Genomic DNA, 11223 nt, shown 5'->3' on the forward strand with positions numbered 1-11223 from the left:
GCCGGAGTTAAACCACAACAGACTTGGAATGAGATCCTGCTGGGAGCCCTTCACTGGCATCCAGATTTACTAGTACCTGGAAAGTCTCCAGGCTGTGACCCTCTCAGCCGCAACTCCTCTCTGGTTAAGAGTGCACTACAAACGTGACACTGAACTAACAGAGTTAAATACAATAAATCCACATGAAAGGGTTTAGGAGACACTGGGCAGGGTGTACACTTACTTGTGTCCCTGGATTATCTTTCCAGACAGCTGCATTTCATGCATGGCCTGCAGCCGGCACTTCACCAGCTCTGTGGGACAGAGGACAAGGGTGGCAAAGGCAGAGGCGAATGAGCCTGCAGCAGCGTTCTGCAGATCACTGCAAGAGAGAAACTGCAGAAGGTATTTGGGCACTGACCTTCAGTGCAGCAGAACCACTGCACCACCAACCAGCTTCCTGAGCCTGCACTCGAAGTATCACCAATAAAAACTGTTGCACAAGCTTGGGGGAAGAGAATCTCAAGGAAGAAGGGCAGTTATTTCAACCAGAGAGGTGAAAAACCTAGCGCATCCCATCTTGTACACAACTTAAATGCGTCTTTTTGGCACCTGGAAAAGACACATAGCAACCTCTGAATGTCAGAGGGGGACTTTTTACAAGGGCCTGCAGTGACAGGACAAGGGGTAACGGGTTTAAATTGAAAGTTGGGAGGTGTATATTGGACATCAGGAAGAAATTCTTCACAGAGAGGGTGGTGAGGCAGTGGAACAGGTTGCCCAGAGAAGCTGTGGATGCCCCATCCCTGGAAGTGTTCAAGGCCAGGCTGGACGAGGCTTTGAGCAACCTGGTCTAGTGGAAGGTGTCCCTGCCCATGGCAGGGGGGTTGGAACTAGATGGTCTTTAAGGTCCCTTCCAACCCAAACCATTCTGTGACTTCTTTACTCTTTTTGCAATACTTTATTCTGCTGCAATCACTGAACACTATCAAATCTCTTAGTTTTCACAAAGACTTCCATAGACTTGTTTTACTAGGCAACTCTTCTGGGGTACTGGTTAGTGCCTCAAAAAGAATAGGAGCAATAAGCACCTTGCAGGAACATCGGTGGTCTCAAATTCACCTTACCAGCATTAAAGGCAGGTTTTCAGCTGAAAATGCTCGAAATCTGAAAGCATGGCACAGTGGACCAGTATAATCTTCCTGTGGCTGTGCTGCCATGAATGCAACCTCATAGCTGCACTCAACCTCCTTCCACACCAGGGGGCTGTTAGCCCAGTGTCCAGCAGTTTTATACAACAGAGCTTAAGGCTACAACTTACAGAAGCACCACAGAACTGAAGTCGTGACATGAAGCAGAGCTTGTGACATTCAGACATGGCAACGACAAGATCTGTCTGAGTGGAAGAAACCAGCAACTGAATGCTATGCAGTAAATAAGAAATGGCAACACTAAATGCACAACTCCTGCAGCGCACACGTGTGTTACTGGGAGCTGGGATGCAACACGCTAAAGCTCTAGACAGAGCAAGGTGGAGTTACAAATGGAGTACGTGGCTGAACCCTGCAGTCATTAAACTATGAGCTATGGCAAGGTGAGACAGATACAAATTGAATTAAGATAAGAAAATATGGAAGAGGTGCCTTTGAACTATGCACTAAGGGATCCTTCCTCATTCAGGAGAGAAACCAAACCAGATGCTATCAGACTTGAAGGAATTCTGACACATGTACATAATGGACTAAGTTTACCCATAATTCAGATCTTTTCCACTTCTGCCTGTTGGTGTTTAACTCCACAGTTCAACCAGACACACTGTTTAGGCCTCGGTCTTCAATACTGCGAACCTCACCGTAGAGATAAGCCTTGAATCCTGTTCAAATTCCCCCTCAACTCAAAATGCTAATTCAGTACTTTTTCTGGATGGGAGAGTTTTTAATCACACATCACAGGAGCAAGAATCTTCTACTCTTCTAGAAGAAGCAGCAGCAGCGTAAGAGGCATTTGTCTTGGGTTTTTTTCCAAAGAAAATAACCGCTGAAGATGACTAGTCACGTACTGAGGAAGTCAAACTGAGGTGAACAAGGATAATGGTTCTCTCAGTTTAGACTTTGGCACGGAACGAAATCAATTTGGACATTTGAAGACAAATGGAATTTAGCACTTCTCTTTCCATTTGGTTGTCTCAGTTTAGACTTTAGCACGGAATACAACCACCTTGGTTGGATTAAATGGATATTAAAAGATAAATGGAATTTAGCACTTCTCTCTCCAGTTGCTTCCTTTTTGACATGCCACTGATGCATGAGTATTCCTTTAACTGGAAAAAGCGTTGTTTTGTAACTGCCCTTTTCAGTGTTCTGCAAGGCTTCACACACTGACTGACCAGTGCATCCCTAAACTCAGGCAGGTGAGGCAAGTTCCTTTCCAAGCTGTTTGAAGGTATGGCTGAAAAGGTAACTTCTAGATGGTTTATAAACTACTATAGCTCGTTTTGAGAAATCCCAAACATTACAGAAAAATGAAAAAAGTGAGAAGCAATTTGTTAGATCTGGGTAAGAAAAACAGTCAGGTTCCCCTTAGTTTGCAACTTGATGCATTTTCTTCTTCAGGCTAAGACAGCATGACAGTTTTTAAACAGCAGAGGCAACAAAGGTAATGGTATTTCTTCACTTGTCACCTCATCGGGGTTTCCTCCCTCCCCCGCAGCACACTACAAAGGCTTCTCGAATCCTCTGCAATGAGGCTGGGTGGAGATGCTCTGGAACCACTGCAGACCATGTCAACGCAACTCTCACACCTGCACCTCGTAAGATGCCCCCACAACGATCCAGATGAAGAGACTAAGGGAGCATCCTTTCAAGTAATCTTAAATGGTGTGGAGTTTTGTCCTCATTGAGCCATGCAGTCACACTATTTGCTCTTCAATCAACACTGCACTGAACAGCCATCCCGGATCTGAAAAGTACCAGTCCTTGACCACAGAAAGGAGGGTCATGACAGAGGCATTTGTTATTGCTACATATTCAAATTACATTCCCATTCTGTATCCTACTCCAACGATATGGAGCAGTACACCTACGTACGCTGTCTGAATGCTTCCTGCACTACCTCTCCTACAAACACCCTAAACATGCTGCCTCAGTCAGCTGAGGCAACGATCCTAGGACCTCTGCATGTCTGTGGCCAACCTCCCAGGCGGATCAGCAGTAGGCCTACCTCCTGCATTTCAGTGGGTAGGAAAAGCTAAGGGGTCTGTAAGCCAAGCAAGCAGAAACACCTTGATCTGAGCAAGCACTAAAACCAGGTGCAAACAGTTCTGTCTCAGCTGCCAGAAAACAGTGAAAGAGACTGCAAGTAGGGTGCAACTGATATAATTTGTTTCTTCATCACTTCCTATTCCCTCCTAGCAGGACTCAGTCTTCAGACACAGCACATCTCAGTACATGACAGGCGAACACCTCACTGAACGCCACTTTCAGACACTTGTCTTGCACACTGGCAGCTACCCATGTCATGTCAGAGATGTCAAATGCAGCATCCCAGCCCCCCCAGCTACTTCCATTTGGAGACAGATGTGACAGAGGCAAGAACAGAGTTATTAATAGAAAGCTGGATGTGGTTAACCTTGCATCACTCTTCGAATGAATGGAGTTAGGACAGTATGAGAAGTCTTTTCGCACACTGCAGAGTAGCACGAGGATGGAGAAGGTGCAGCTACTCCCAGTGCTGCCCAGAAGACATACCTTAAGAAAAGTATAACAGTAAGGCCCACTGAGGCTGCTGGACCACTGACAGCTCTAAGGGGATGCACCTGGAGAAAAGCCATCCTGGCTAGAAAGAGATTATGGTCATCATGCCAGTGCATAAATCCATGACTTGCTGACACACCAAATACTCGGCACAGCTCTGCTCTCAAGCTAACACACATTAGCACTACAAGAGTTTCAGAGAAAGCAAACAGCTAAAGGAACAGTTTCACAGCGCTCACTGACTAGGAGGGCTGGGATCGTTCAATCCAGGGAAAGGCTCAGGTGGGAAAGAGGGCATGGAGCAATGGACAGACGTAACATGGTGACAGTGGCTAAGGATCAACTGCCTCTTCCAGTTACAGAATTAACGACTATCGCCTCCAGAACTCCCTGCTCAAGTGTACTGCAGATGCAAGGAACTTAATTTTAGAGGAGACTGGACAAATGCTTCAAAAGAGATCCAAAGTCACTGACTGGATCGCACCAGGATCAAGAAATCCCCTTAACTAAAAGCACAGCCTGGCAGAGGACTCACAGCAAGTATTAAACACTTCCTTCTCCTCTTTCTCATTCTTTTAGGCAACCACTTACTGCCAATGCTATAGACACTGTGCACAATCAGACCTTTGGTCTAATGACCATTACATTCAAGATTTTGAAACATGAATAATTAAAGGCAAGGCAGTATTAGAAAAGTGCTTTTTCCCCTTAGTCTGTAAGAAGAGGCATTACCTCCCCTGCAAAAACCAGATAAACCTAGAGATCAAGGCAATACAAACTTCCAGCTGTTGCAATGCTCAGTCCCTCTGGTAACATCGTTTCAGGTCGTGAACATTCCAGTTTAGTTGTGATTATCTCAACCAGCCAGCTGCAGTGACAAGTAGATGGCTCTGCTGTAGTCAGACACCATATCCTAGCACAAAGGTCTGCATTCCCAAGCTTACTACTCTGCCTACAGGCAGAGGGGGTGCCTGGAACATCAGCTGTACCCTGACAAGACAGCACCTGCAAGTAGCAGTGGCACGATTACTTATTTTGAAGTATAAACCAGATTTCTATTACTAACCTGAGCTTTGTTTTCCTGTCTACGCCAACAATTCTTCTCACAATTTGTTGGCAAAATCCATAGCACATAAACAGAACGGAGTTCTCTGCGATGTTGGCTACGAGCGCTGGTGTGGTTCCCTTGTAGAAGCCTCGAAACCCCACTTGCTTGTAGGTTTTCACAAAACAGTCAACAATGCCTTTGTACATGTCAGGGAACGTCTGCATCTTCACCTTTGCGGTGTCAAAGGGCTGGCCGGTCACCACGCATGCTGTCCCACCTAAGCAAGTGGAAGGCAACTGAAGGTTATCACAGCTCAAACACCTAGCTACAAACTGCTCTATTAGGAAAATCATGCAGAAAGCAGAGACGAAGGAATTCTCTGCAGGAAAAGACAAGTGCACTGATTTTAACACAATGGCATCAATTGTCAGTGGTGAAGTTAATTACCTGAAGGGAAAAAAAAAACACCCAAAAAAAACCAAAACCCGACACACATATCAGGCATAAGAGCAGTAGCAGCCTGATTTTCATTAAACATTTCTTTACCTTGCTAAAAGCAAGCATCTAAATGACTCTGTTCACTAACCAACGGGTACTGAATTAGAACTATTGTTCTGCTATCAAGTCACTTGTATTAACGAGTTACACAACATGTTCCCCTGCTCATTAATGCAGTGTTTGAGAGCCATCTGATTTTAGGTTTCAACAATAACAAAAACCTGAAAGATTGGTAATCAAGTGAGACAAAGGTTCCCCCAGGACAAGAACAACACTGCTGAGAGTGCTAAAAGCCACGATGCATCATAAATTGATAACCAAAGACTCCAGCCCTTCACTTCAAAACTCCAGATGACTTCTATTTACATTTATTCCCACATACTGGAAGAAAGTGTCCAGGATACGCTGGGAAAGGGCAAAAGGGCAAAATTTGTCAGTCTGTTATCTTTTCCAAACTGAATTGCAAGGTCAATACCCGGAAAACCTGTGAGAGATTTCCATTAATGTCATCAATAACCACTTGGCCTACAGCGCTGTGATCCTCTCCAGGATCCAACTCAAGTCAGTAGCCTGAGGAGAGTGCCAACATTACACTTTTTCCACACGAAATACCAGTGTACACTGACAGCAATCTGTTAGGAGTCAACACCTAACAGAAGCATACCATAGGTGTACTGTATGGTTTTGCTTGAACTGCCCTAAAAGAGGCTGAGCTTTAACCAAAGTGCAGTTGACTCACGTGTACCTTAAAGGGGGCAAGTTAACAAGATGCTTTTTCAGCTACAAAACAGAAATAATCTGTAAATGAAGATAATGTAATGAAACCAAAATGAAAACAAATCTGTGAATCCAATTAGTTATTTTTCTCTTCTAAGTGGGGAGAAGAGTTAAGCAAGTGTTTGCTTAACCAGGGTTATTTTCAATCGATTTTACTCTCTGCAAACACATTTGTGTTACACTGCTATTGCTCCTCTGCAAAGAGCTACTTTAGGGCCTCCAAGAGGAAGTCAACATCCCAGCTCCCACAAAGCCTCATTCTCAACCAGATGGATCATTGAAAGCTTCAGAGCAAATCATGCAATGAAGCACGAAGAGAGTCTTGCTCCTGGAGGGATAACCAAGGAAAGAAGTAGCTGGCTCAGACCAGTAACATCCATGCAAGCTTCCGATGAAAAGCAGCACTGGAAAGGCTCAGCCAATGCTACCTGCGAGCAAGTCAGATAGTGATTACAGGACAAGTGCGTGCCTGTGTAAAGGCAGACCTAAACCATCTGCCTGTAGTAAAATAATGGATGTTGGAAGAAGCCAAACAAACCCATGAATGGTCAGCTGGAAAACTGGGAGTTGACTGTGAACAGCTGTTCCAGAAAAAGAGAAAGGGCTCTCCTTACGCTTTCACTGGCAGTGGCACAAGACCATCAGTAAACTACAGCAACAAACTCTGGAAGCCTCAAGGTAAAACCCAAGAGTCCCAAGTTAATATCTAAAATATTAGATGAAAAAAAATTCTTCCACACAGCAGTAGAACCTAAAAACCCCAACAAAACAAGAACAAAACCAGAAACACAGGAGTCAACCCTGCTTGAATGTTTAGACAAACGTGGTCCCAACAGTAACATGGCAGTGGTGGGGACAAGCATCCTACTTAATCAAAGAAGTGATCAGAGGTTGCTCAGATCCCAGGCAAAGGACTCTGACCCCACAGGCAGCTAAATGACTTATTTATTCTTCAGAATTTACTTGCCCAAATATGCTATTCCTTATCAGCTAGACAAGTGTGGATCTGGAGAGGAAGGTAAAACCAGGTTATGCGTTCGACAGAGGAGCCAGCTGTTTGTCAGGTTAAATACTCTCCCTAAAGGGTGTGGAGGCATACCTAACAAAGAGGGCCTCTACCAATGAACACAGGCAGTACAAAGCAAGTATGTGGAAAGAATATGGAAAATAAATCTAGAGGAACATTAATACTATCTGTTACAACAGAAGTAGCAGAGAAAAAGAACAATGATTTAGAATTACTGAAGTCATGCTGAAATGAATGTCTGAATTCCTTCATCTTACCCGAAGGAAGAACTAGATCGGAGAAGAAAACAGCATAATTGGTTCTAAGATTGTCTAAGCTCCACTGCCAAAAAAAAAACCACAAACAACAGGCAAGCCTCAAGAGCATGCCCCGTTAGCCTGAATGTGGGCATGGAATCCCCATGCTACTTTCCAGCTCTTGTAGTAGCCAACATGAGACATGCCAGGCTTCAACACAGAGAGACAGCTCCCTAAACCAGAGTGCTCCACTGCCCTGGAGCGGTTAACAGCAGCAGTCATAAACTGAAGTACGGGAAGGAAAGCAACCGCACCTTCCAGTTAAGTACCTGGGAACACTGCAAAACTGTACAGAACTGCACAGGCATTAAGTTGACACGTTGCGCAATAGAGCAGACATTTGCCCTGTCTTTACAGAGGACAAAACCCAAGGAGAATGAACAGATTTTTCTAAGAGAACGAAGGATTAAGAGCAGAAACACTTCTTTTCCCTTGCAGGGAAACAGGGTGTTACCTGGTCAACGACTTAGTCTGCAAGGGCTGAGGAAGCAGGTATTCACAGGGCAAAACGTGGTGGCAAATCTAATGCTTTCTGAAGATGCCACGTGGGACCCATGTTCTCTCTTTCTCACTGCACTAAGGTTACCTCCACTCTGACAAACGACCTCCAACCACCATCCTGAATGCACTTAACACCGTTAATACTGCCACAGCCACAGCACTGAGAGTCGTAAAAGGACTGACTGCAATAGCTGTTACATGGGCAAGAAAAACATTAAAAGGTTTAAACTGAACAATAAATCAATCTTTCCTTCCACCTTTCCTGTACAAAGATTGCCAAATGAACTATTCTACCCCTATGTTTGTCATCTGTTCTGGACAACATGTAAGCTTCCAAGGGAAACTAGTACCTCTGCACCTAAATCTTCGCTCAGGACAAAAGGCACTTCCACAATAGCTTTTTTTCCTCCCCTCACAGATGAGGCTTAAAAATGTCAAAGCGACACCCTTTCCCTGGTAGAATTAACAACTGATTCATGCCAATGTCAGTGAGCCAATGCAACTGTTTCTGCACTTGTGACTTGTCACAACTGATCCAACAAATAGCACAGACTAGACAGACATGGAAGTTAGTGAATTCATGATCACTGGTCCTACTACTGAGTTTCCCAGCTTTTAAGGATTCACACCGGGATGCTGTCCGAGCCAATAACCCTTCAGACAGCCTCTTGCCCATTTCCATTATAAAGGGTTCCTGTGACAAAAGCAGCACCTCAGTCACTCACACTCCAAAATGCTACTTGTGACTGATTCTCAAACCCGTGTAAGCATGAGAACTAACACTGAAACTTCAATCTCCTCCTGGAAAACTGTTAGTCCGAAATAAGGATTACACCTTCACTGTTTGGCAGGGTTTTCACCCAGGAGGGGAGATAGTGATGCAGTTACAACACTGACTGAGGTCAGCTGCTTCATCTCCAGTCCTTAAAATACTGAAGGCAAGGCTTTTTATAGCAACCAGAAACTGCTTTTGCATTTGTCAGAGGTATTAAAACCTTTGTTATTACAGGCTCAGAACTTCTGTGCAATTAAGTTCTCTCCAGCATTACCTGCAGCTCCTGCTGTGAGGTCAATAGCAGCCTGAATAGCAGGGTTGATCCTCATGCTTCACACTTGTTTATCAGTTACTTCAGAGTGAAGCCTCCTGTTTCCTGGCAGGTGTTGAGGTATTTGCCTCCTGAGGAAAGAAAAAGGTGAAACATATGTGATTTACAACAACTCCAAGAGGCAAAAGCATCACACAAATGCTTTTACTTCTACTCTTCCATTTAGTTTATTCTCGATCATTTAGAGACAGAAAATGCTTGTCCCCAGGACTGAGATGTAGCATATTTCAATTTTGACTGACTAGTTTTGCTGCATTAGGCAAGTCCTATGGAGTATCACAGCCAAGCTTTGGATTACTTGGGCTTTCCAGCTTCTAGGCTCCCTCGATCTCCCAAATGAGAGCAAAGAGTACCTCCAGGGAACAGCATTGAGCATTACCTTCCTGTTGATTACAGAAGCATAGTCTACATCAGGTATCCAAGGCTAATTGGCAGGAATACTCCCTCCCACCCATCTCAGCTCCCCACCTATAAAGAAAAAGAGGGAATAGAACCATAAAACAGTTTAGGTTGGAAGGGACCTTAAAGATCATCTAGTTCCAACTCCTCTGCCATGGGCAGGGACACCAGGTTTCTTCATGGTCAACAGTACCTAAGAAAATCCTATTTGTGGTGATACAGGCCCATTAGGTACTTCTTTGCAGATCTCAGAAGATATGATTAGAAAAGGAATGAATATGAACAGCTAGAATTGTGTCTGGCTGTCATGTTCCCGGTACAAGCCCCACATACCTCAGCATATTATAAATAAGAATTACACATCATTGCTCAGAAAGGTAGCTGGAAAGCAGAAATACAAAGGCATTTTCAAATAAGACATTCAGATGAATTCAGCTCTCAAGTCTGCAGCAAGGCACTTTCACTGGGCGAGCAGTTTAACAAGCTTATTTGCAGTAAAATCACTGAGCCAAAAAGCTCCCACCGTTTCAGAACCATGTCGCTGAGCTTGACACCTGGCCAGCGGTGCTGTCAAAGAAGTTGTATGTCTTAAAAAACACATGAATACACATGTGATTCAGCCCCTCACTGACTTTTAAGCCCATCTTCAAGCACAGTACATCAGTAAACAGTATGCTTTTCGCTCTTCTAGCTACTGTAATGCTTCTTTTGAAGCCTGTTACCTTCCAAAATATATTTTGGAGTCATATGAACAGGAAACAGTTTCCAGTAAGCTATACTGAAAGAATAATTATAAAACCACACTGTATGAACCACATCATTTTTACAGCTCCTGCATTACAAGCAGACACTTGCATGCAAGCTAGGCTTTAAGAAAGCCTGTCTCTAAACACGTTTATTATTCCCAAAGCTTAAAAAACACCAGTCGTAGGCCAAGTACTGTCACTCAGTCGCTTCACATATCCAATGTGTTTAAGAGATATTGCATGAATTGGAATGTAATGTTTTTTAAAGAAATGAAAATCACTATTCTTGTAGTAAGTGGCAATAACACATGCCATTTCCAAATTGTGGTTACAGATTTGAACCGTTTCACTACTGACAGCATAGTATGCTAGGTGTTGTTTCAGAACAGAGGCACACTTCATTATCCTATATATATACACACCTCATTAGCGTTCACACAGCACTCTGCAGCTTTGCTTCCCATTTAAAGGGAGAGAAGAAGACCAGATCAGCTAGGCGGCCTCTGAATGAAGGGAATTACTAGAGAGCAACAATTGCCCGCATTCAGTAAAATGCATACTGCTTGCATCATGCTGAGTGCTTATCAACTCGTACCAGTCCCCAAAAGGAGCACACGCCAAATCACCCACTGAGAGCTTGGCAGCAGAAGGAAAGACAGAGATGCCTATAAAATATATTAAAGTGTTAGGAGCCAAGGAAGTTTAGTTTCCTGATCCAGAAGAGCATTTTCAGAAGATTTAAGACTTAGTCAAAACTACACCGGTATTACACGTGAACATACCTTCCCTCCTAATTATTTTTTTCCAGTTAATAACAATTCTAGTAGATCAGAAACTGCTTGTAGATACAGCAAGGCAACAACAGCTCTGTTACTTCCAAAACAAACCCGAGCCTCAGACCTGGAAACACACAAGCACTCGTTAGCGTGGAGGGGTCCCACAGAGCCCTCCACCCGCAGCCCCAGATGCCGGAGGCTGATGCATTCTCCAAGCAGGAAGCAGAGAAACCCCAAAGGCAGCGCTGCTCCTTGCGATTTCCCGCAGAGACAGGCCGTAACTCCGCTTCCCAAGGTCAGGGCAGGCCGGCACCCCCG

General features: G+C 44.2%; 1 protein-coding gene across 1 annotated transcript; it reads right to left on the reverse strand.

Annotated features, from left to right (window-relative positions):
* Positions 1 to 192: 192 nt before the first annotated feature.
* Positions 193 to 9052, reverse strand: LOC104505386 (mitochondrial ornithine transporter 1-like). The gene is given in 3 exon segments (XM_010148520.1): positions 193 to 361; positions 4798 to 5056; positions 8928 to 9052. Coding segments are annotated over 3 exon segments (483 nt in total). The 5' UTR covers positions 8983 to 9052.
* Between the last annotated feature and the right edge of the window lie 2171 nt (positions 9053 to 11223).

The sequence above is a fragment of the Eurypyga helias genome, unplaced genomic scaffold (assembly GCF_000690775.1).
Source record: "Eurypyga helias isolate BGI_N326 unplaced genomic scaffold, ASM69077v1 scaffold12623, whole genome shotgun sequence".
Taxonomy (NCBI): Eukaryota; Metazoa; Chordata; class Aves; order Eurypygiformes; family Eurypygidae; genus Eurypyga; species Eurypyga helias.